Source organism: Antechinus flavipes, chromosome X (genome assembly GCF_016432865.1).
Source record: "Antechinus flavipes isolate AdamAnt ecotype Samford, QLD, Australia chromosome X, AdamAnt_v2, whole genome shotgun sequence".
Lineage (NCBI taxonomy): Eukaryota > Metazoa > Chordata > Mammalia > Dasyuromorphia > Dasyuridae > Antechinus > Antechinus flavipes.
Window position 1 is genome coordinate 21608875 of NC_067404.1, and position 25426 is coordinate 21634300.

General features: G+C 35.2%; 1 protein-coding gene across 4 annotated transcripts in view; it reads right to left on the bottom strand.

Moving 5' to 3' along the window:
* The window catches only part of MTMR1 (myotubularin related protein 1), a 68065-nt gene that overhangs the window by 31717 nt on the left and 10922 nt on the right, over positions 1-25426 (bottom strand). For 3 of the 4 annotated variants that reach the window (XM_051968489.1, XM_051968490.1, XM_051968492.1), the window contains exons 3-12: positions 18314-18337; positions 17683-17709; positions 15834-15884; positions 12985-13060; positions 10762-10856; positions 8471-8578; positions 7579-7680; positions 7186-7269; positions 5795-5944; positions 2022-2210 (exon numbers count right to left, since the gene is read on the bottom strand). In XM_051968489.1, the coding sequence (XP_051824449.1) occupies positions 2022-2210; positions 5795-5944; positions 7186-7269; positions 7579-7680; positions 8471-8578; positions 10762-10856; positions 12985-13060; positions 15834-15884; positions 17683-17709; positions 18314-18337 (906 nt within the window). The remainder of the gene's footprint in view (positions 1-2021; positions 2211-5794; positions 5945-7185; positions 7270-7578; positions 7681-8470; positions 8579-10761; positions 10857-12984; positions 13061-15833; positions 15885-17682; positions 17710-18313; positions 18338-25426) is intronic. The other variant, XM_051968491.1, reaches the window with a different exon arrangement.

Genomic DNA, 25426 nt, shown 5'->3' on the forward strand with positions numbered 1-25426 from the left:
AAATATAGAATCCACCAATCTCAGTCTCTGGTCTGTGACTTCTATGGGGAATGGGGAACAATAGCCTGAAGTTGGCTCTTTACCTCAAATTTAGTAAAGTTCCACAGTCATATTACCTGTCCTTTCCCACTTTCCTCTTTTCCTAAGGTCACTGACTGAGCTCTGTTGTGGCAAAGAACACAGCTAAACTGTACACTCCTGTTGGAGCCTGTAGCTCTATAGCACTGGATGGGGTGGGCTAGAACCGAGTTTTGTTTTAACCAATGGGACAGCTTGCTGCCAGAGTATAGGAAGTGGTGAGAGAAGGGATGTGGAGTGAGCATGGTGGGAGCTGAGAATTACTGTGTTAATTTCTCATGGTTTTTACATTATTTGGTTTCTTGACGTCCTAAACTGTGGAAGGAGTTCAAATAGTTATATCTGTTGTGCCCAATTCCCGTTTTGGAGAGATATGCGAAGTCCTCCATTTTGTTGATCTAGGAACCCAAAGTCTTCAGTGTCATTTACATTTCCTCTATAATCATATCTGGGACTATATTCTAAGAGATGGAAATCTCTAGATGAATGAGCAGACACCCATGTGTTTCTTGGAAACGACAACCATAATGAAGATGGGAGTGGGGTAGAGATTGTAAGTTAGGCACCAAACTCCCTGAGAGAAAGGAGAATGACTTTGAGCATCAGAGCAAAAAAGAGGTGGACTAGGATGAACTCTTCTGAAGAGCTTTCCTTTACATCTCCCCAGTTACTGCTCTCTCCTACTTCAATTTTCCTGGCATGTATACTGTATTCCCCTTGAGGGCAAGCACTACTTTATTTCTGCTTTTGGACCGAGCCCAGCCTAGTGCTTTGCACAGAGAAAATTTTAATAAATGCTTGTCAAATGGCACTGTTCAGATTTATGAGCAATTGGATGTCAAATTCATTGAATTGTAATATAGACATCCATGTCACTGGGCACATGCAGCACCTCTCATATAAATATGCTGATAGCTAATTCATTTGACTGGTCTTCCAACTACATGTCAAAATGCAGACAATAAGCATTTTGATCAGTTTAGTTTCTCCTCTACAGATTATGTTCATTTCTGAGTAATCATGGACTCCCTGAGGTCACATAATGTAAGAGATACCAGGAATATGAAGGAAAGGATGTGATGAACAGGTATATGCAAATACACAACAGATTCCAAATTCTAGATATCAGTTGGTGACGACGGGATTGAATATCCTCATATTCTTGGAAGCTTCCCCCTTCCCCTCCAATTGTCACTTGCCTATTGTCCCACTGAAAGAATTTTAGGCATCAAAGTCTCACAAAATCAGAGAAAAAATGCTTAAAATAAAAAGCTTGACTGTGATAATACAATCATCCGATCTTCATTCACAATTACATGTAATCAATCAACCAGAAAATACAAAAGAGCAGTATCAGATCCTCTGGGGAAAAGGGGAAACAAAGCATTACTGAGGAAAAGATAAGAGAAAGGAGAAGCCAACAACGCTGGCCATGATTTGTGAAAACTGTTTTAATAATACAGTAAATTCTTAATAAAAGAACTTAATTCTCAGAGGATTCTAAGTTCGTGGTACCACTGGATTTCATAAATTAAACCTTTGGAAAGGAAGCTATGAAAGTTAAAAACACACTTTTTAAAATTCAGAAATGCTATTGTCTCAAGTTAGCTTCAATGAAATAATCATTTCTTTCTCAGGACATTCAGACCATTTCCAGACACATAATTAGTTGGCACAGCAGACAAGATTTCTGCCCATGGAACCACTTTCCCAAAGTGGTAAAGAGGAAAAAAGAAAAAAGAGCCTCATCTCCTAATATTAAAAGTACAGATCAGAGACTAGTGTAAACACAACTCCAAATCTGCTGGCTGCTCAGAGTGCTTGACGCCCTAAGAATGGCTCTATTTCTAAGTAGGAGAGAACTCACTCACTTAAAATGCAGACTTTTTCTAAAAGCCTTACTACTCAATTGCATCTTTTAAGCAACTCTAATCATCACATACCTTGTTAGTATCAGCAACGCTGTTTTGTCGGGCATCAAAGATAATAAGTTTATGTGACTGGGCATTAGCATCCATTATGGTCTGCAAATATTTCTCATCTTCTTTGCAGCGTTTATCATTCGGGCCCACAAGTGGCTGGCTGCATCGAGTAATTGTTGCCTGACTCTCAGGATGAATCCAGGACAAGACCTAGTTTGTTTGGAAAAGACATATGTCAGTAGAAAGATTGTAATAAAAGGAGTTTGTAACTTGCTCCCTTCCATATATACTCTACCATCCAATGAAAGTGACTCCCTTGGTGCTCCCCTGCACAAACTCTTCCATGTTCAGTTTTTTCATTGGCTGTCTACACCTGGAATACTCTCCTTCCTCATCTCTATATACCGTTTTCCCTGGTTTTACTTACACACACACACACACACACACACACATACACATATCTCTGAGAGGGTGAGGGAAAAGAGGAGAGTGGGATAGTTGAGTTGATGAGAGGTGTAGAAAGAATGTCTAAGCAGCAGTAAGGATTCACTTGAGATTGCATAGCACAAATAGGTAGTGGATCCACACACAAATAGGTAGAAGCGAAGCCAGTGAATGGTGAGAATAATCCCAAGGCTGAGGCTCGGGAAGGCGCATTTGGGGATACAAAAAGGGGGTCAGGGGCTCAAAAAAAGACAGTGTTAAGTTAAACTGATTCACCAAGAGATCAAGATGGGGGAAAAGAGAGTGGGATAGAGTAGGAGAGATGGTCTGGGAGAGAGTTGAGGGATCAAGGCACTGGAAGTCACAGTGTGGATGAAGAGCAGGATTTGCTGAGGACAAAGGAAGAAATGGAAAGCCAATTGATTGTATTTAAATAAAAAGATGGGTTTTTCAGAATTCTTGAATGTGGAAGCAGCATATTTGTGGATGATGGCAAGATCAAGGATATGATCATTTTTGTCTTTGGCCAAAGTGAGGTACAGGAGTATATCATGGGAAGTGAATTCAGGAAATGAGTGGCTAGGGTTATTTGAGAGAGAGTGTCGACAAGTATGTTCAAGTCCCACTATAAGAGCAGTAGATGAAGAGGGAAGAAAAATTATAAAGCGGGTATCAAACTTGCTGAAGTTGGAAGGCACATGACCTGGAGATCTGCTGACAACAGCTACCAGGATTTGCATTAGGTGGCAGATATGAATAACATGGGCAGAACTTGGAAGAAGCAAAGGGGAATGTAGGGAGTATTCCAACTCTTTTTGAATTTGACTAATGTGCTGAAGGGAATGACAGAAGGTGCAGCCAGTACTGGAAAGGTGGCCAGGGTTCGTGTGTCATTTGGGAGTGGGAGGTCCCAGATTTCAATGATTGCTAGAAGATGAAATGAGTGGGATGAGTTAGAATGAAGGGAAGTTTGTCCTCTATGGAAGAAACATTCCAGAGGCCACAGTGGAAAGAGTAGGTGGAAACAGGAATAAAGCATCAAGAGATGGGAGATAGGGAATAGGATGTGGATGACAGGATGTATAGGTTATAACCATCATTAGGGATGCTGGAGAGCAGATGGAAGACAAGCACAATGGGAAATGGAAGGCACATGGTCAAATGGGAGGCCTTTTCACTCCTCTTTTCCCTTCAAAGGCTGAATATTAGGCAGGAGACAAGTGCAGCAGGAGATGGAAATTAAAAATGCACAGGAAGAAATGGAAATTTTGCTACCAACTGTGCAGCTAGACATAGAAGTCTGAGGTGAAACGGCAGGTTGCTCCTGTTTGCAAAGGCTCTCTCCATGTTGAACATATCAGACAGTAGATGGCACCATATATATCTCCTTGTATATGGAGATGAAAGATGCAGTCAGAGCAGTGTCCAGCTCCTCTTTCCCCTAGAACCGGACATCAGGTGAGCACAGGGAAGGGTGCATTGGAGCAGCACACTTTTCCCAATGTGCAACAAATGCTCTCCTTTATCACCTCTGCCTCCTGGCTTCAAGTTCAAGTTAAAATCCCACCTCATATAGGAAGCCTTTCCTCCACTGATTATTTCCAACTTATCCTTTTTGGGGTTGGTTTGGATATAATTGTTTTCATGTTATTTCCTCCTTTACAATGCAAGTACTTTAAGAGCAGGGACTGACCCCATCTTTTACCTTTCTTTGGAGCCCTTAGCCCAATGCATGATATAACAGGTGCTTAATAAATGCTTCTTGATTGACTATTTCAATAAAAGTGATGAGAATCAAATACCCACAGTTCAATGGTTCTTGTGATGGAGAGAGCCATCTGCACTCGGAGGACAGTGGGAACTGAGTGTGGATCACAACATAGTATTTCCACTCTTTTTGTTATTTGCTTGCATTTTGTTTTCTCATTTTGTTTTCCTTTTTGATCTGATTTTTCTTATGCAGCAAGATAATTGTGGAAATACATATAGAAGAATCGCACATTTAACACATTGGATCACTTGCCGTCTAGGGAGGAGGAGGGAAGGGAGAAAAATTTCGAACACAAGGTTTTGCAAGGGAGAATGTTGAAAATTATCTATGCATGTGTTTTGAAAAGAAAAAGTTTTAAAAATTAAAACAAAAAATAAAGAAACTAAGTCTCAGTTTAAAGTAACCCATTCAAAGTCACCTATTTGGGCTACCACTTAAAGTTTTTAATATTTCCAAATTCATACAAAGATAGTTTTCAACATTAACCCTTCTAAAACTTTGTTTTCCAAATTTTTCTCCCTTCCTTCCCTCCACCCCTCCTCCTAGACAGCAAGCAATCTAATATAGGTTAAACATGTGCAATTCTTCCAAACCTATTTACACATTTATCATGCTGCACCAGAAAAATCAGATCAAAAAGGGGAAAAATGAGAAAGAAAAGCAAACAAAGGTGAAAATACTAAGTTGTGATCCACATTCAGTCCTCATAGTCCTCTCCAGAGGCAAAAGGCTCTTCTCCATCCCAAGTCTATCAGAATTGGCCTGAACCACTTCATTGTTGCAAAGAGCCACGTTCATCACAGATGATCATTACATAAAATAACAATTTTATTGTTACTGTACCACTTACTTTAAAAACAAAACCTACACATAATATACTTCCTAAAGGTGAACATATAATTAAAAATCAATGTTACCTAAGTTTTAGAACTAAAAGCCTGGAGTAGCATCAATCACATTTGACTAGATGCTCTCTAAGAAAAACTAAAAGGTATGTTATCAACCTAAGACTTCATTTGCTCCATTTGGATTTGATCAGCTTCTTTTCATTTCTTACTTTCTCTCTTTCCTTCTCAGGGGCAATGATTTATGATGCTGAAGGCAAATTCTAAACATGACAATTCATTCTTGGCTGCTATTTTATTAATAAAGATCTCCCTCCCCTGTAATTATATCACATGTTTATGGGATATTCTACTTACCAGCTAAGAAAATGTTGCATTTTCTCCAAGATCAGCCTTCAAATATTAGTGATGATAAATTTTAACAAATTTACAATCATTCTTTTCTGTTACTCATTCTTCCCCTTTTCGATTATATTTTGAGAGAATCAACCTTCTAGTTGGCCTATTAGCAAGCAAAGTCACCTTCGTGTATGTGACTGCTACTAACCATCATAATGCTGCATAATAGCCATAGTAGACTATAAAGGTAAGATAATAAACTGAAGCTTATTTTTCGACTTTCTAATTTGTTAAACAACTTGCCTATATCCACACTTCTACTCTTCAACAACATTGGTCAGTTTTCACAAGGATATCTGTTTATAAGGTAATAAGCCTTTATGTTTGTTACTTACAGGAACTCTGCCTTTTGCTCTGAAAGCTGCTACTTTTGTGAGGTCATCATCTTTCACACTAGTTGGCACAACAATAATAGCAGGATATGTATCACAAAGCTCATAGCTACTATTTATTTTGGATATTTTCCAACTCTCATTTGGTAAACCCTAGAGGAAAAAAGCAAGAAGCATCCAACACAAATCATATTAGTTGCTTCTTCTCAATGTAAAACTCACGACATCTTACTTATCATTACTTTAAAATTTAAGACTGTTAATAATTTTTATTTCACATAATCCATTTTAAAGCAACTTAAGATCTTAATTAAATATAAGAATTTCTAAATCATACAGAATTAAATGATACCACAATCTACATTTCTTAGTATACCAAAAAAGTGGTAAGCTAATAGCATACGATGGAATGAACAAAAGGTAGTGAGGAAAAAAGTTATCGTTTGTATACGTTTTATGTATATCCATATATTCTTATAAAATATAAACTTTTATATTAAATACATATGCCTGAAAAGTACTTTAGAAAATCATTGTGAGGAAAGGGGAAGGGGTCCTGCATCTGGACTGAATAATCTATGCTAAAATCTAAAAACCTAATTTAAGTCTTTAGTTTGGATCTTCACTTGAATGACAAAAACTTTAACCATTTTGAGTTTGAAATCCCTTTTCTTAACCTATCTCATTTTGTGGCAAAAGGACTAAAAAGTAGAAGATATTAAAGGATCACTATAAAAAAGCAAAACTAAGAAATTAGATTATCTAAAACTAAATATTCATTTCCTAAATATAGCTGACAACATCTTATAAAATATTTGCTCCATCATTATATACTTCAACAACAATACTATATGATGATCAATTCTGATGAACATGGCCCTCTTCAACAATAAGATCAACCAAATCAGTTCAAATAGAGCAGTAATGAATTGAACCAGCTACACCCAGCGAAAGAACTCTGGGAGATGACTATGAACCACTACATAGAATTCCCAATCCCTCTATTTTTGTCCACCTGCATTTTTGATTTCCTTCACAGGCTAATGGTACACTATTTCAAAGTCTGATTCTTTTTGTACAGCAAAATAACTGTATGGACATGTATACATATATTGTATTTAACACAAGTTAAATACTTTAACCTATTTAACATGTATTGGTCAACCTGCCATCTGGGGGAAGGGGTTGGGGGAAGGAGAGGAAAAGTTGGAACAAAAGGTTTTCCAATTGTCAATACTGAAAAATTACCCATGCATATATCTTGTAAATAAAAAGCTATAATAAAAAAAAAATAAAATATTTGCTCCAGAAAGTATAAGCATTTCCTCATCAAATTAAAAAAGACTGTAAACAATTGTTTTCATTTTTTAAAATAAATTTTTTTTTTTTTTTACCTGTCTCTTGTATTCGGATACGGGGTCATAAACTTTCCAGCCATTAGACGGAAACTTTTCTTTATAGTTGAATGCAAATAAAGCCTGAACAAAAAACAAACAAAAAAATCCCCAATGTTGATGTTTTCCCCTATTGCCAGACACCCAATCTTAAAAGATCTCATTGTGATAAAGGCTGGATTTATAAAACTTTCAAATTTACATCTATAGAGTTTAAGGTAGTAAATTGGTAGCCTTGCTGGAATAATCCAGTACTGATATTGCTTTGAGTATTGTACAAGAAGAGCAAATTGAAAAGTGAAAGTAACAAGCAAAAGTAAAGCTGGACTCTACAATATTGGATTGTTAAATCCCCACAAAAAAGTATAGAAATGCTAACTCAGATATACTTACTTGCCCATTGGAAAGAGGAAAAGCATATCTACTAAGATTTTCAAATATCCCCAGCTTGCTCTGTTCTTCTTGTTTATAGGCAAGTCGCAAGTTTCTCATATCCTGGTAATCACCCAAATGTACATGTTGTTACATAAATATGAAAAAAGCAGTTATAAATATTTCTCAAAGTAATATTAATACCAAAAGTGCATGAATTTTCTGTTTCACATGAAGAGCGAAAATTACAAGTATAGTTTAATGAGAATTCAATGGCCAAGGTAATAAAATTTTAAAAATATTTTTTAATTGTGGGATTTTTAAGAAATACCACTGGCCCTCTTTCATGTCTGGATTGTTCTACCTCCTCTCTTGGTTTTCTTGGTCTCTTTCAAGTCAATTCAAATCTCACCCTGTATAAGAAGACTTTTCCCAGATCTTCTTAATCTCAGGTCCTTCCCCCAAGATGATTTAAACTTTCTGTATCATTTTTTGGATGCAGTTGTTCCCATTTTCTCTTCTTCTCTAGCCTGGGAACTCCTTGAGAGCAGGAACTGTTTTTTGACTTTCTTTATATCCCCAGGGCTCAGCAAAGTGTCTGATACACAGAGGATACTTAATTAATTCTAGTTGATTGACCTTATAATTCTAGAAAAAATAAGTTCTCATCTGCACACTCCTTTATGTCTTCAGGCCTGACCTGCCTGTTTTGGAGACTTAGGATATAGAACAGTACTAATTTGTGAGGTCTACACTAAAATAAATAAATAGGCTTATGTGAATGTGCAAAAATAGGAATTGTGAAACATTTTTAGAAATGTCATTTAACACTGGCAAATGAAAACCATAGTATCTCTCTCTTTCCCAAGATAATAAAAAGGTTTCATTTGTTGAATATTACATTATATCATACCTTGCAAACAATCTCTATGCCACAGGAATTATCTCCATGACTCTGTACTCCAATCTTTTCAACTCTGCTTATCACTCCAAGGGGAACATCAAGGATAAAATGTGGATCCTAAAGTTTCCAAATTAAGATAAATGCACTTCAATGTCACTCAACAAGTAAAACATTCCACTTAAGATCGCCACTGAGTGAAAGATCTGTTTTTACTTCCAGCTCCCTATGACTTATGAAGTTCTATTGTGTCATAGCTATGACTTATTAAGCCCCATTTTAGCCAATTTTGTTTGAAATTAGTAGAAATTCTAGCAGTTGCAATAAGAGAAATATTAGAAGGATTAACACTGGAAATAAAGCAGTCAAAACATTATGTGCATATGACATGATGGAGAGTCTAAAAAAATCTTACTTTTGCCAAAAAAAAAAAAAAAAAAAAAAAAGCAACAACAATGACTTCAGCAAAGGCTCAAAATAGATTACTTCAAAGAAATTTATTTGTATGCTTATATACCAACAATAACAATAAAATAATTTAAAAAAATAAATTCCATTTGTTGTAACAATAAAAATGACCAAATTAACCTACCTAAAAACACTCAGGACCTTTATAATAAGGATAATCTCAAGACTATAATGAATAAAATAAGGCACTGAAATAATTGGAGAGACATTCAATGGTCATGGATGGGTAAGAAGAATCAAATCATATTTCTATTTTCATCAGTTTGGGAGTTCCCTCCGATAACTCATCGATATCTGGGTCAGAATAATGTGACAAAATACCCATACACTGCAAATTATTTGAATATTTAATTCAATACCAATTAAAATATCAAATATTTTAAAAGTATGAGTAAAAAGAAAACCATTTACAAAATAAAAACAGACAAAAATACACATGAAATTGTGTTTAATAAATATGGGGGGGGAGAGGGGGACCTGGTCTGTGGAAAAACTGGATAGCAATTTGGTGGAAAAAGAATTTGACCCACCCCTCACCTCACATATCTCAGTAAAGTTCTAGATCAGTGGTTCTCAAAGTATGGTCTAGAGAATCCTGGGGATCTCTGAAACACCCTTTTAGAGAGTCTACAAATTCAAAAATAGTTTTTGTTTCCAATATGGTAAATGTCTATAAATATAATCCAGATAAACAAAAACTCTTTGGAGAGATCCTCAATAATTTTAAATAGGATAAAGATACTGAAAACAAAAGTTTGAGAACCACTGTTCTAGATGGAAAAAATTCTACATGAAAAAAAAATTATAAAAAAGATAAAAGAAAATATCTCAATTGAAAAAGCAATTTTTAAGCTAATAAATAGAAGCAATTATTAGTAACAAGGTAAGTGTGTTTACTACATTAAAATAAAAAATTTTCACATAACAATAGGTAGTAACAGTTTAAAAAACACCAATTAGGAAAATAAGATATCTAAAAATTGTTAAAAATTCACATAGAATAACTTTCAAGTCACAGTGTAAGTGGGCAAAGGATATGAACAATGTTCTAAGAAGGAAACATGAATTGCCAATAATCACTTGGAAAAATTAACTAAAATCTAAAAAGATGTAAATTACAACTTCTAGGTTCTCTGTATCCATCAAATTGACAAAAATAAAACTGAATTTTAGCAGAGTAGCAGGAAAATAGGCTCACACAAAGAACTACAAATCTGTATGTTTTCTTCTGAAGAACAATATTTTTATGCTTCATATTGCCATAATTACATTGCCAGTAATCACTGCTACTGGAGAGGTTTGGTAAGATATAGAAACTCAGTCTCAAAAAAGAAAATAATAATAAGTATAACCTTTGTCCCAATAATCCATGGTTGGGAACAGATGCGAAAAAATGTTCATTGAAACAACAAAAAGTTATCGATTCAAGGATTTTTATGTAAGCATTATTATATGTTAATATGTAAAAAAAAAATTGGCAACAACTTAAACAGCTAGAGGAAAATAAACTGGGGTTCATTAGTTAGTGTCATACAAATTCAATACAACTAAGCTTAACAAATATAATACTAAGAAGTCTAGAAAGATCTTTTCAAAATAATGAAAACTGAAAAAAGTAGAGGCAAACAATTATCCACTATGATCAAGTAAAAGTGAAGATGAAAGAATGGACAAAGTACCTTAATGGTTTTTGAGGGACTGGCTGAAAAGTGATGACATTTTATATACCCAAATTAATCTTCAGAAGTATAAATATGGATTCAGTTAATAATTTTTTAACAGTGCTACTTTCCCATTTTCTCTAGAATGTAATTATATGTTTATTAAGAACTTACCCTCTCTACATTTTTGAAGTACATTTTGAAATCGGTCACCGTCAGTGTTCCACTAACTGCTCCCATAAATGGACAGATATACATGACATCCTTAACTGAAAGAAATATGAAAATGCATCTATCATTGGGAAACATTTATGCTTCAATAAATGTCACCATCCTGATCAAATAAATACTTATGATTTTAATTTTATGAAAACACATTAGTCTATAATATTACATGAAATAAAGAAATAGCATTGAGGTATATGGTTCAAAAATGGAAGTCTTCCAGTGATAGCTTGTAAGAAAATGCTTTGAGTTGGACTCAACGACCTTGGAGGTCGACTTCAGTTCTGGCATTCTGTGATTCCACATCACTTTTTGTCACAGGGATGGTTTATTTAATGGGTTTCACAAAGCACTAAGTCTGACTCAAATATCTCATTGTGGCATGGAGGTGACCCCAATTTATTGAAAGCAAGGCTAGTGAAGAACAAGTTCTAACAGGGTCTACTATACAGGAAAGTCAGACTGTGAATGTCTCCTAAAAACCAAGCCCAAGTAAGATTCATCACCAGGAGACTGGGCAATTGGTGCTGAATAATCTGCTTGGCAACAAAGAAAAATAGAAAATGGCCCTCAGTTCCATGAGGCTCCTTTCGCTTTCTGTGCTGGAGATGGCACAATGACAGAAAAGGGAACAGAGGGTACTAAAAATCACAGTATTTCAGACAGCATTCAACCCAAACCACTCTCTACAAAATTAAACAAGATCTCTTAATTTGCCAAATCTTCTCAGTCCTCAACATTCTTGACCTTTTTGCTGCATGTAATACAATCGTTCCTCTTCTCCTTGATACTCTTCTCTTGTGAATTCAGGACATCACTCTCTCCTTGTTCTTCCTATCTGATCACTCTGGAGCCTGTTTTGTTGTTTCTTAATCCAAGATACACATGTCAGTCAGACACAGGTATCCCTCTCAAGGCTCTGTCCCGAGTCCTCTTCTCTTCTCCCTCTCTACTATGCCACTTGGTGATTTCAACAATCTCCCTAAATTCAATTACCAACTCTTTGCTCAAACTACTTCTCCAGCCCTAACTTTTCTGCTGAGCTCTTGTATTGTACCTTCAACTGCCTATTAGACATCTCAAACTGGATGTCCTGTAAGACATCTTAAGCTCAGCATATCCAAAATGGAATTCTTTCCCCTAATCTTTGCTGCCTTGCAAACTTTTGTACTGCGGGCACTACTACCCCAGTCTTCCAGTCTCACAACCCTAGTGTCAACCTAGCCGACTTCTTCTCTCTCATCCCTACATATAATATTTCCAAATCCTATTGATTTTACCTTTCTAACAGCTCTCAAATATGCCTCCTTCTTTCCTCTGACACTGCCACCCTAATCTTTTTACTCCTGGACTATTCAGCCTGCTGCTGGGTCTGCTTGCCACAAGTCTCTCCCCCACTATTCCCTAAGTGATAGATCTGACTATGTCATCTTACTCAATAAACTCCAGTGGCTCCCTAGTCTTCCTATACCTTCCATGTCCTCTCAGATTCAATGACACTAACCTCCTTGAAGAGCCTCAAACAAGACACTCCATCTTGTTAGCTCCTGGCATCTTCACTGTTTCTCATGCATGGAATGCTCTCCCTTCTCAGCCCCTCTTCTAGCTAAAATCCTAGCCCTAGCTAAAATCCCACCTTGTACAGAGAGCTTTGCCCAATCTCTCTTAATTCTAGTTTCCTTTGTTGACTATTTTCTATTGTTTGCAGTTTGTCTCCCCTACTAGCCTTTGAGTTCCTAGAGGGCAGGGATTGTCTTTTGCCTATCTTTGTATTCCCCAGCACTTCTGTGTTTGACACATAGGAGACACTTAAGAGATATTTACTGTCTTTCGATGAACAAGAGAACAATTTCACAGAATCTCATATCTAGAGCTAGAAAGGACCTGAGGACATTGAGTCTAATCCCCTTATTTATAGGTAAGTAAATTAAGGTACAGGGTTATGATAAGAGAAGATGCAGCTCAAAAAGGCTCTCCATTTTCTCAGTAAAGCACAAGGGGAGGTCTTTAGGTATAAGAGGAGGTAAGTGAGGCATGAGAGGCTTGAGGAAAAAAGAGCCATTAGAAAAGATTATGATAACAATGGCCACAATGATAACATTAATGATAATTTAGTTCACTTTATAAAACATAATGAAATCCGTTCATGTCAAACGCAGATGTTGTACTTACCAATAGCTTTGATTGATTCTCCTGGAAATAGTGGTGCCTCTTCCATTTGGGCCAGCTTATTTCCATCTCTGAGAGCCTGGTAAGGGAAAAAAACCAAACAGGATTAAATTTTATTTTCCATAGCTGTACAGGAACGCTACATTTTGCCGAGAACACACAGAAACAGAACAGTGCTCACCCCATTTGTTAAAGCACAGCATCACAACACATCACACTGGCTATTGCAATAAGACATTATGTTATGTTGAGACTTCACAGATACAAATTACAAAACCGGGAATAATTTGAAAAGACAAGCAGACACGAATGATAAATAAAGATAGGGACTAGACCTGTAATTTCATTAGTATGGGTAACTCCCAGGTGAGGAAACTTCTATCAGTGTAAGCTGGCAAGTTCCTCTGCAACTCCTAGTTTTAGCTTAGCACTCAAAGATAAACGACTTAGGGTCACACTCTGTGTGTGTATGCATGTACATGTGTATTTGAGTGTGCATCAGAGGTATGACTTGAATCCAGGTCTTCCCTGCTTCAAGGATTAGTTTTCTAATCAACCATGCCATGCTGCCTCTGTGATAAATAACACAGTCAAGGAAATTAGCTGCATGATTTGATAGGGCAGTATTTAAAAATTGATCGATTTTCTGTAACAATAAATGGGAAATTTAAAAAAAATTATTATTTAGTTAAAACACACATTTGATTGAATTTCCAATCGGCCCATGCAATACTTCAACATATTTTATCAGGGTTCCATTTTTAAACCAACCTGAACTTCATATTCTCCATGGTAGTTCTCCTTCAAACCCACAAAACAAAGTATGTAACAAATACACACCACCCAACCCCACACTCAAGAGTCAACAGGAATGTTTCCTTGTTGCAGGCAAAGTTATACACAGGCCTTCTAACAAATTCTACAGTTTAGAAATTGTCTTCTTTTTCCAACTACCCAAGTTCATTAAGTTCACATTTTTCCTTCAGTCTTGTTTTTACTTCTTCCCCCTACCCCCAAAGAGAACTCGAGTTAAGTGTATTGCCCATGAATACTTCGAAGTATTTAGGCAACAATTCGTAGAACCCATTTAACTTTCAGGTTACTGTCAAACATAAAAGGCACAATTCAAAAATGTGAAACTAATTTTTTAACTATAATAAAAGGAGAAACTTGTGTGAATGTGAAACTAATTTTTTAACTATAATAAAAGGAGAAACTTGTGTGAACACTTTTTAACATGTCAGTCGTTCAAGAACACCAAAAATTATTCAGTTTCCCTTGAGACACATGTTAATTTTTTTTTTTTTTGCTTTCAGTAACTGATGTCATGAACTAATAATTTATTTCATGCCCCAGTAAGAAAGCTATTTTAATTAAATATTTAATTTTAAACTACTTTGAAATATTTTACATTATTAAACTAAATTAAGTCATTTAATATTATGTGTCAAATTGTATTAAAAATAAATGTAGAGTGCTTGTTTAAATACACTTATTTCTAAGTACTGCTTAGAGAGTTAAAGTGAGTTGTTCAGTTTTATCAAACTATAACTTTTCTGGGGGTTATGAAAAACTTTTCAGTTGGAACTACATAGTAAGTCACACCAAAATTTGATAGGAAAACTGCTTAAAAGCCATTTCTCTACATTAAAGGACACCAACTGGGAAAGGATGGTAATTGGGTGCAACTGACAAAGCTCATCAGATCCTCTGAAGAGATATGCTCTATAGACCCAGGCTGGGGACTCATATGCAAGGTACGGTTTTCTACAAATTTCTCTATCTATATTAACTAGAAAAGTAGCTTTTTGGGATCCTTAAGAATATGTCTTTGTGAGATAAAAGGCAAAGCCAATGTCTTTATTAGTAAGCTAGGATGTATTTTTAAAATGACAAAAAATATACTACCAAAACAAAATAAAACAAAGAAAAAATGACAATGCTTTAGATTTTTAACCAAAGAAAAATTAGAAAACTGAAGTTTTAGTGCACATGTAACAAATTATAAACAAAACTTACACTTGCTAAGTGCAGTGGAACCCCTTTACAGACCTGTCTCGTTTCTGAGTCTTTTAATTATGGGAATCTGTCACTGCTTTGGTTCATCGGACATGATTTCACTTAGAGCTACCTCAAACCCAGGTGCTCTCATTGGGTTTTCAGGTTAATCAAATACTTTGTGTCAACTTGCCAGGCTTGTTCCTGCTTCTTTTTGTCCCACCCTCTTACCTGTCATTTTCTGTACAGCCAAATCCTGTCACCCATTGCCCACAATAAGTTCTACCTCCTAAATGAAGTCTTGTCAGATTAGCACAGTGTTCAATTTCTCCTCGAAACTACCAAAGAACTTCTACATCCAATGTAACATTGAATTATATAGTCTCTTAAATTATTCACTATTATTTTCATCCCAACAAGGAGGGAAACTCCTTAGGGGTAGAGACTTTGGAATATCCCTCAGAGCCTAGTCTACTGTAAGCATTCAAATTTTGGACTGATTAATATAAATGTATCCTATATACCAAATATGGATTACTAAAAACACGACAGCCCACACTGAAACTACAAGGAACCTAATTTAAACCCCTTCAAAAATTCACAAGGCACTTCATTATAATAAGCATATATCATTATCAAACTGAGGAGCCCTGGAAGTTTCCAGTGAAAATTCTTAAGACCCACATCTGGATCGGTTGAATCATAAAGGGGTTCTACTGAACTTAGAAATGAAAGGAGGGAGGGACTATAACAGGACAATGGTTTTGCAAGTTTTGCTCTTCCAGAAACTGAAATTAAAATGGTTTCTAAGCACAGGATCAGTAGCTATACAACAAACAAGTAAAATTTGCCACCTGATCAGCTCCAGCTTCAGAATGATAGCCATTGTGTCCTTCCTGAACCTCCTGCTGAGCATCAGGCGAACGGACAAGAACGCAGAAAAGGAAGAGAGAAACACGTGCAAACAAACAGGTGAAAGAACAGAATTTTTTTTTTCCCAACTAGAGACAGTATGAGTGTAAAACTCAACACCTTTTACAGCTTTGTCACTCACAACAAATTTTTTCCCTTTGGAGTTAAAGACCCAGTTTGATGGACAAACGTCGTAGCATCCTTCTAAAACGGAATGACTATTCTTTGCTGGAGGAGGGGAAAAGAACAATCTGCACCATGGTTTTCGAGTGACAAAATATGCTTTAAAAAAAAATCACACAAATCCAGAATAAAGAAAACAAAAAGGGGCACATAATATGCTCGAAAATAGATAACATAGCATGCTATGGAAGCTATATAAAAAGAAAAGTCATGCAAACAAAATTTAAAAGAAACCCAAAGAAATTTATGTTTTTAAAAGAGCAGAGCATATTTAAATTTTATTTATTTGCATAGGCAGGCAACTCTGCTGGGAGCAGCAAATTTTATATTAGACAAATATACATACCATTTACTTTTTTGTTTTAGATTTTAATCTTCTTTATTAAACTGCTACATTATAATTTATCTAATATATATTTATATTTGTAGTGCACTTACCTGATTATATACTGTATTCTGCAGAAGATTTTTTTCAAAAGTGCATTAAATATTGCACTTTACATTAATAGTTCCATAGTAAATGTTTCCAGTCATGACAACAATGTGCTTCAAAAAATGGTTAAAAGGTCAAATTTACTTTTCTTTGGTAACCTTCCAATAGCTTTATAAGCTACTGCTTATGTTCCCAATATGAGCTCTTTATTGTTCAATTCTTTAAACGGATAGTATGAAAAATATAAGTTTGTAATCCTTCAAAAATGATGTCAATTCTATGAGACCAAATAATTTGTTTAAAAAAAAAAAGCCAGATCTCTCTATTATAAAAGAAAATTTGATTTCACTATCAAATTTATGCATAAAAAAGATTATGCCTAAAGAGTTGTTGTATTAGAGTTCATATTTCCAAACTTTAAACCATACCAGCACATATGACAACTGACACATTTTCATACTTTGTCATTAGTTTGCAATTAGTGTCAGGCAGAAATCAAAACCATTCAAAGCTGTACAATATATTTCCATTTGGCAAAAATCTTATATTTTCATTCTTAAAATATAAAGCAAAGTAGTTTTTTTTTTGTTTTTGTTTTTGCTGAGGCAACTGGGGTTAAGTGACTTGCCCAAGGTCACAAGCTAGGAAGTGTTAAATGTCTAAGACCAGATTTGAACTCGGGTCCTCCTGACTTCAGGGCTGGTGCTCTATTACTGCACCACCTAGCTGTCCCTTAGAATGATCTTTTAATGATGGTTCTTCAGAGGAAAATAAAAGTACAAACACACACCACTGTCCAACATACAATAGCACTTTGAAGTCCATGCAATTAGGAAGAAATACCAAATAAAATCTTATATCATAACAATATGGATCAATAAAAGAAAAAGAAAACATTCTCATTAACTGAAAGGCATTTTTACTGGTGGGGAAAAAGAGAAATAATGAAAAACCATTTAAAATAATAAGAATTTTAAATGTTTAATTTTAAGGTCTATATTGCCCTATAAAAGTTGAAAACATTAAGTCATTAAAATGGTTAGCTTATCCAAATCCAGGTAATTTTGAGGAGTGGAAAGGAGATTAAACCACTGTTACTAAATTGTACATTTCTCTTCCTCTCCATTATTAAATATAAGTAACTTTAAAATAATAAGAAAATGCATGCACATTACCAATCGTGTTCCTGTTTTATAGGTGTTCTGAAGGGACAGAGCAGGAAAAAATGGAAAAAACAAAACATACTCTACTAATTATACTTACTACTAAAGATATTCCCTATTAATTAATATCCCCCAAAAGTACTAGGTAAGACTGAAGAGGCCAAAATTACCTTCAAATTCAGTATCAAATAAATCCAGCGAATTGACATGTATTATCCCAAATTAAAAATTTATTGAAATTGCCTACAAAGCCAACTTAGTCTTTTTTCTGTAGTTCAGTTCCATAGCAAGGATGATACAATAAAAATAATACAGTACTACTCTGCAGTAGTAGGCATGCACACCTATTTGGTCAGAGTTCACGTAATAATAATCAGCTAGTAGCAAACATTTCTAACAACTTAAATATATGACTTTCACATATACTGGCTTTTATTAGCACATGAAACATTATAACAAACAAAGCATTTCTATCGCAACATTTAAAGCTATGACACAGCGAGCAGTTTGATCTGGTTAATTCATAATATTGTTGATAAAGTAAAAAAAAACAAAACAATACTAAACAGACTTAAATTTTCAATAAAGCGCAAAAGACAAACAGGCAGGAGGCCGATTTGCTGAAAGGCAAACATATCCTTACCCTGATGTCAGGCCTCCTGAAAACCTGTTAGTTAAAATACAGAATGTCATCAGAATGTAGAGATACTAGCAGGTTGGGCAGTGTATGAGGGAAAAACATTCTAACACTATAAATACATCAGAAAGAATATCCAACTCCAAAATAACATCCAATTCAATTTAGCACCTATCACATACAAGGTACAAAGAGAAAAATGGAAACGTTCTGCTATTCAAGGAGCTTGTATTCTCTTGGCATCATTTTCAAATCAAGATTAAATTAAGCTCAAATCAAGTTCTAGGCCCAAGTAAAACACCCGATTTCACATCTAAACTTGTAACAAAAGCTATTTCAGGCAGTCCTCAGTTTAATTAAAATTGTCATGTCTGAAAAATACAAAATACTATGCCAGTAGCTACAAAAACAACTGTTCCTCCCATGATATAAATGAATAAATCTATATCACAAACATTTATGAACTACCTATCGTGGAAGCATATTTTACTTAATTTAATTTTGTCAATTTTTTTTTAATTTTATAAACTGGGAAAAGAAAAAAAAATAACATTGCCATTTACACAGCATACCATAAAAGAAGCTTCAACATAAAAATACATTTCTATTTCAAGAAAACCTATGTAATAAATACTACACCTTATTTTCAAAGCAGTCCAGCTTTTCTTTGCTTCCTGTTGGGTTTTCTTTTGTTCTCTACTGTGTACTTTTTACACCCCTCTCTTCCTCCCACCACCATGCTAAAGAAGGATACAATTGAGTATGGATATGTACATATACATAGATATCTATACACATATTCATATATATATATGTGTATATATATATGTGTATATATATATATATACACACACACACACACACACACACACACATATATACTCATACACACATGTAAGATTGTACTATGCTTATTTCCACCTGTCACCTGTTTCTCTCAAAGTGGAAAGCATCTTCCTTCATAGATGTTCAAGTCTTTACATCTTTTACTAAATCAACAAGCTTATTTTCAACACCATAACAATATTCCAACCCAATCACATCCTGAGAGACTATCTATGAAAGTTAGCCCCCAATTTTTTGCATCCCTTCTGTTCTTGGCTATATAGCTTTATACAAGAAATTTTTAATTTAAAATAATCAAAATTATTCTTTTTACATTTCAACAATACTCTCACCTTATAAATAGTTTAATGTCTGATATTGCTGAATATATTTCCTTAACATCTTTTCCCCCAATTTTGAAGTCTCTGACCTTTTGTTCTTCAAAATGAACTTTATTATTTTTTCTAACTCAAGTTTTTTTAGTAATTTAATTGGGATGGCATTAAATAGATTTAGGTAAAATTGATATTTAAAAAATTATATTGGCTATACCTACCCATGAACAATTAATATCACTTCAATTATTTAGATGAGTTTATATTAAAATGTGTTTTATGTTTATGTTCATATAGTCCCTGTGGTTTTTTTTTTTTTTAAGAAGTTACATGCTCAGGTATTTTATACTTTCTAGGTATTTTAAATGTTCTAAAACAACACTGAATAGGATTGCTAACAGTGTAGTTTTATTTTTCACTTCTGATTTATTGTATTTTAACTTTTAGATCATGAATACCATCCCTGCTTTTTTTTTTTTACATACTAAATTCTACTTGTGTCCTTTATGTTGACTTTGTGTGTGTGTGTCTCTTTTTTTATAACATTTCCTGAAACAACATATTGCTGAAATCAGATTTTTAATCTACTATCCATTTCCACTGCATGTGTAAATTCGTTCTATTCACATTCTAAGCTACAATTGTATATTTTCCTCCTTGGTTTTCCTCATTATCCTTTTCATTTTTTTTCTTTTATGCCTCATTTGCATGATAATTACTCCTTTTTACTTCTCCCTATATTTTATTTTTTTAGAATCACCTCATCATACTCAGCTCAGTCCTTGCTCATCTTTCAAACTACCCAAATAATGACAATCTTGAGTACTGCTAATATTTTCACATCTACAAAAGAAATAATTGGACTTCATTGAGTTCATCATAATTAGTCTAATATTTAGCTTACGTTTCTCCTGAAAGTTATATGTTGAATTTTCTCTTAAGTTCTGAAGTTTTGTCACAAAAAAAACCCTGAAAATCTTTTAGTTTGCTAAGTGTCCAATTTTTTCCATTAAGGATTATACTTTGGTAAATTATCTTTAGTCATAATCCCATCTCTTCTGCTCTATGGCCGCGGGCCAGATGTGGCAGCTGAGGATGTTTATCCCCCTCCCCCAGGGCTATAAAGTTTCTTTATTTAAAGGCCCACAAAACAAAATTTTTGTTTTTACTATAGTCCGGCCCTCCAACAGTCTGAGGGACAGTGAACTGGCCCTCTATTTAAAAAGTTTGAGGACCCCTGGAATAGAGTATTCCAAGACTTATAGTCCTTTAATGTAGTACCCGCTAGGTCTTATGTAATCCTTATTTTAACTCTGTGATATTTAAATCAGATTTTTTCCCCCTTGTTGCTTACAATAATTTCCCCTTATCCTGGGAGCTTTGGAAGTTAGCGATGACATTCCTGCAAGTTTTCCTCCTGGAACTGGAAACTGAGTGGACACCCATCAGTTGGAGAATGGCTGAATAAGCGATGGTATATGAATGTTATGGAATAATATTGTTCTATAAGAAACAATGAGCAGAATGATTTCAGAAAGGCCTGGAGAGACTTGCATGAACTGATGGTAAGTGAAGTGAACAGAACCAAGAGAATGTTGTGCACACCAACAAGACTATACAATGATGGACGTGGCTCTTTTCAACAGAAAGATGATTCAGGTCAGTTCCAATGGTCTTGGGATGGAGAGAGTCATCTGCACCCAGAGAAGACTGTGGGAACTGAGTGTGGATCACAATACAGTATTTTCTTTCTTTCTTTTTTTAAAAATTATTACAACTTTTTATTTACAAGATATATGTATAAGTAATTTTTCAGCATTGACAGTTGCAAATCCTTTTGTTCCAACTTTTTCCCTCCTTCACCCCACCCCTTCCCCCAGATGGCAGGTTGACCAATACATGCTAAATATGTTAAAGTATAAGTTAAATACAATATATGTATACATGTCCAAACAGTTATTTTGCTACAGAAAAAGAGTCGGACTTTGAAATAGTGTACAATTAGCCTGTGAAGGAAATCAAAAATGCAGGCAGACAAAAATACAGGGATTGGGAATTCTATGTAGTAGACAACACAGTATTTTCACTTTCTGTTGTTTCCTTTTTGTTTTCTCTCATTTTTTCCCCCTTTTGATCAGATTTTTCTTCTGGAGAATAACTGTGGCACTATGCATAGAAGAATTGTACATGTTCAGCAAATATTGGACTGTTTGCCAGCTAGGGGAGGGGGCAAGGGAAGGGAGGGAGAAAAAAATTCGGAACATAGGGTGTGGCAGGTGTGAATTTTGAAAACTATGTATATATTTTGAAAATAAAAAGTTTTTTAAAAAAAAATAAAGTTTTCTTCCTGGGATCTTTTTCAGGTGGTAACTAGTGGATTGTTTTTCTATTTCTACTTTGTTGCCTTATGCTAGAATTTCAGGGCAATTTTCTTTGGCAATTTTTTGTAACAGTCTATCAAGATAATTTTTTTTAATCGTGATTTTCAGGTAGTTTAACTATTCTTATACTATTTCTCCTTGATCTCTAGAGATCACGTGTTTTTTGCTTGAGATGTTTCCTTATTCTTCTATTTTTTAAAAATTCTTTTGATTTTGTTTTATGTTTTCTTGATGTCACAGAATGTCATTAGCTTTCCTTTGCTCAATTCTAGTTTTCAAGGAATTATTTTTCTCCTTAAATTTTTGATTCTCTATTTCAAGTTGGTTGACTTTCTTTTCATAGGTTTCTTGATTTTCTTGGATTGTTCTTATTTTTTCTCCCTATTTTTTCCTTGACCGCTCTTAGTTTTAAAGGTCTTTTAAAAACTCTTTTTCTGCTTGGGACCATTTGATTCCTGAAAAACCCGGCAACACTTGTTTTGAGCAGCTTAATGGTATTATTAGTCCTGTTTACTGAAGTAGATCATTTTGTTGTCTGAAGATCAGCCTGGCTGAAAGCAGAGAGGTTAACCACTAGATGATGAATCAACTAAAAAAAAAAAAGTAATAGCCTTTGATCTCCTTCTGTGTTGATAGCAGCACTAGAGCTAAAGAGCACAGTAGAAAAGGATGCTAAGAAGTATCTTAAGGCATCACCAAACATTAATTTAATCATTAATCTCTTATATGTGTGATCTTTATCTAAAGCCCCAAAGCTCACCCACTACTAGGATCTCATTCAGTTGGCATTCTTTTGATAAATAAAACCAAAAGATAAAGAAGTTACAATTGAATGGAAAGACAGCTCCTAGACATTCATCTTAGATTAGCGAATGAACCCATTATTCTCATGCTGCACTTAAAGCCCATAAGGAACCTCATCCCACTGGACACTAGTGGCTTCACCTTGTAGCTCTAGATAAGAATGAAGAGATCACCATGAAGAGAACTGCTGCGTATGTACCAGCTGGGGTTCCCGAGAATGAAGAGGTACAGAAATTGCAAAGACAATCCAAATTATGTTAACATAGACCTCAATAGTAGGGCTTTGATGAGGAAATAATGGCATGAGATAAAAAAAAAAAAAAGAAGAAAAAGAAAAAGCTGAAAGGCTTGAAGACTCCTCAAAAGCCTTATATATATACACATACCATTAAGATATCCCCTCCACCCCCCAAGAAACAAAAGGAAATAAACTAGCATGGAACACATTACATCACACACACAAAATGAAACAGACTAAATCTGAATGATTCTAACTAGGATTTGGAGAGTACTTTAAGGTGTGCAAAGCACTTTATGTATGCCATCTCATTTGATCCTTAAAACATCTTGTGATGTCACTCCCAATGTACAGAGGACAAGAAAGGCAGTCAGGCAGAATGGCTAGGCAGGGCTTTAATCCAGAAAAACTTGGGTTTAGGTCCTACCTCCAATACAGATATACTTCCTAGAACAGATTTTAATGCTCCAGGAAACTCTCTTAAGACTATAGTTTGCAGAAGAGGTGCTGTCTCCTGAATGGAGGGTATATCTTCACCTAGGAGGGAACTATACTCAGGAAATCAGTCTACTCTCTATCTCAGTCCTCTACAGAAAGGAAACTGAAACTGAAAAAGGTCAAGTGACTAGACTACCTAAGGTCTGAGGCAGGATTTAGTGTTCCAGCTATCTGTAGCAGACTATTGGCTTGCTGTATATAGTGAGGTCATCAACTAGTTGGAACAAAGTCAAAGTAAAAAATTTAAAAAGGAGAAAAGAGAACACTATGTGCAATGATAGCTGCCCTAACTTGTTTAAGTTACCTGTTAACTCTGGAGTCTGAGAAAGAAGATATTAACCAGCACTCTAGCTTTCTCATTTCCATGAGACCCTATGGGGAATAGGCTCTGCAGCCATCGAGGGTATCTCTGATGCAAACAGGAGATTTGAGCAACGTGATCTCCTACAACAGATTACAGTTTGATTGTCAGACCACTTAAGTGCAGAAAATCAAATTTGACTCATGAAAATAAATACTGCGTGAAAAGCAACAAATATATGTCATATAACATGAGATCCTACAGGAGTTGTAACTGAGTTCAACTTAGCTCAAGGATGTGATGAATACTGACATAAAAGCAAGGTATAAAACAGGGAAACGTCTGCTCACTTAAGTTATTTGCTACTGTCACGGAAGCCACCCTGCATCAAAAGTATGAATGAGAAGGATTCTCTACCCCTAGCAAGTTTCTCCAAAAGTTTTTTTTTTTTTAAAGCCATCCAATCCAAGAAGTACTTCTTATACACCTGTTATGTAACAGGGCTTAGAATCGAATGGGGTGGTGGTGGGAGAAATATAACATAACTAGATAACTAAACATAGGACGTAATGACATTCCAATTGAATCAAGTCAGTCTCCAGTTTCTCCAATGAAAACCATAATAATTCAAAATAAATTGGTTTAAGTGCCTAGACGCATTGAAAAACAAAAAGTGGATAAAAAAAGTCACCAGATTTTCTTCAGTTTAGGTAAAAGACGGGGTGGAATAAACATTTATCAAGTGCCTACTTTGCATCAGGTATAATACATAAGTGCTTTACAAATAACATCTTATTTGATTAGCCTAGCAAATTAGTGGGTATGTGCACCTGGTGATGTCATAAGCCTATGAAAATCCTTCTAACAATGCCAATCAGTCCCTGCTTTGTAATTTAGAGATCTTGGAAGTTGTCTGGAGCCCTGAGAGGTTCAGTGACTTGCCCAGGCTCACCCCACCCAGGAATGGTCAGAGGCAGGACTTGAAGCCAGCTCATCCCAACCCCAGGCCAGGTGGCCTCTGTCTGTCTGATTTATCAATTGGTTGTTCCAGTCAGGAAAACTGAAGGAAGCTAAGTCATGAGGTAAATCATCAGAAATTCTTGGGTAATTTGAACATGGAACAATATACATGGATTCCCCTCTTTTTAAAGATTTTTTTTTAATTGTAGTAAGTTTATTTATTTTTAATATACAGGATTTCCTTTTTCATAAAGGATGTAGGGAGGCTTTCAGAAAACACTTTTTCCCACCATAATTTAAGAGGACTTCAGTAATTCTAATCTGGCAGATGGGAAGATTTTTACCCTAAGAATGAATTCTCCCCTCAAAAAACAGGGAGGAAGAAAAATCCAGAGCCCCCAAACCCAAAAGACTTTGCTTTGCTATCTTGACCTTAAATTTTAAAATGAGAATAAAATGCATAATGGTCAGTAATGGTATCCTTCCTTGCTTGTTTTATGTAGCGAAAAGCCATTTTACTTAAAGGATTAAAAAAAAAAATCTAGTCAGTAACACTGCAGAAAAAGTACATTTCTAAAGGATATTGGCCCACAAAAAGGGAACATAGCAGGACTTAACCTTCAGGGCAAGGCAATACAGCCTCCAAAAATTACATAAGGGTCATTTCTCAACTGCCACTTCTTTAGGTAGGAAAGTTTGATCCTGCCATCTCTGCTGTAACAAAATCCCAACTGGATAGTATTTGCTGTGTGTGGTATTTTGTGTGTTAATACAAAT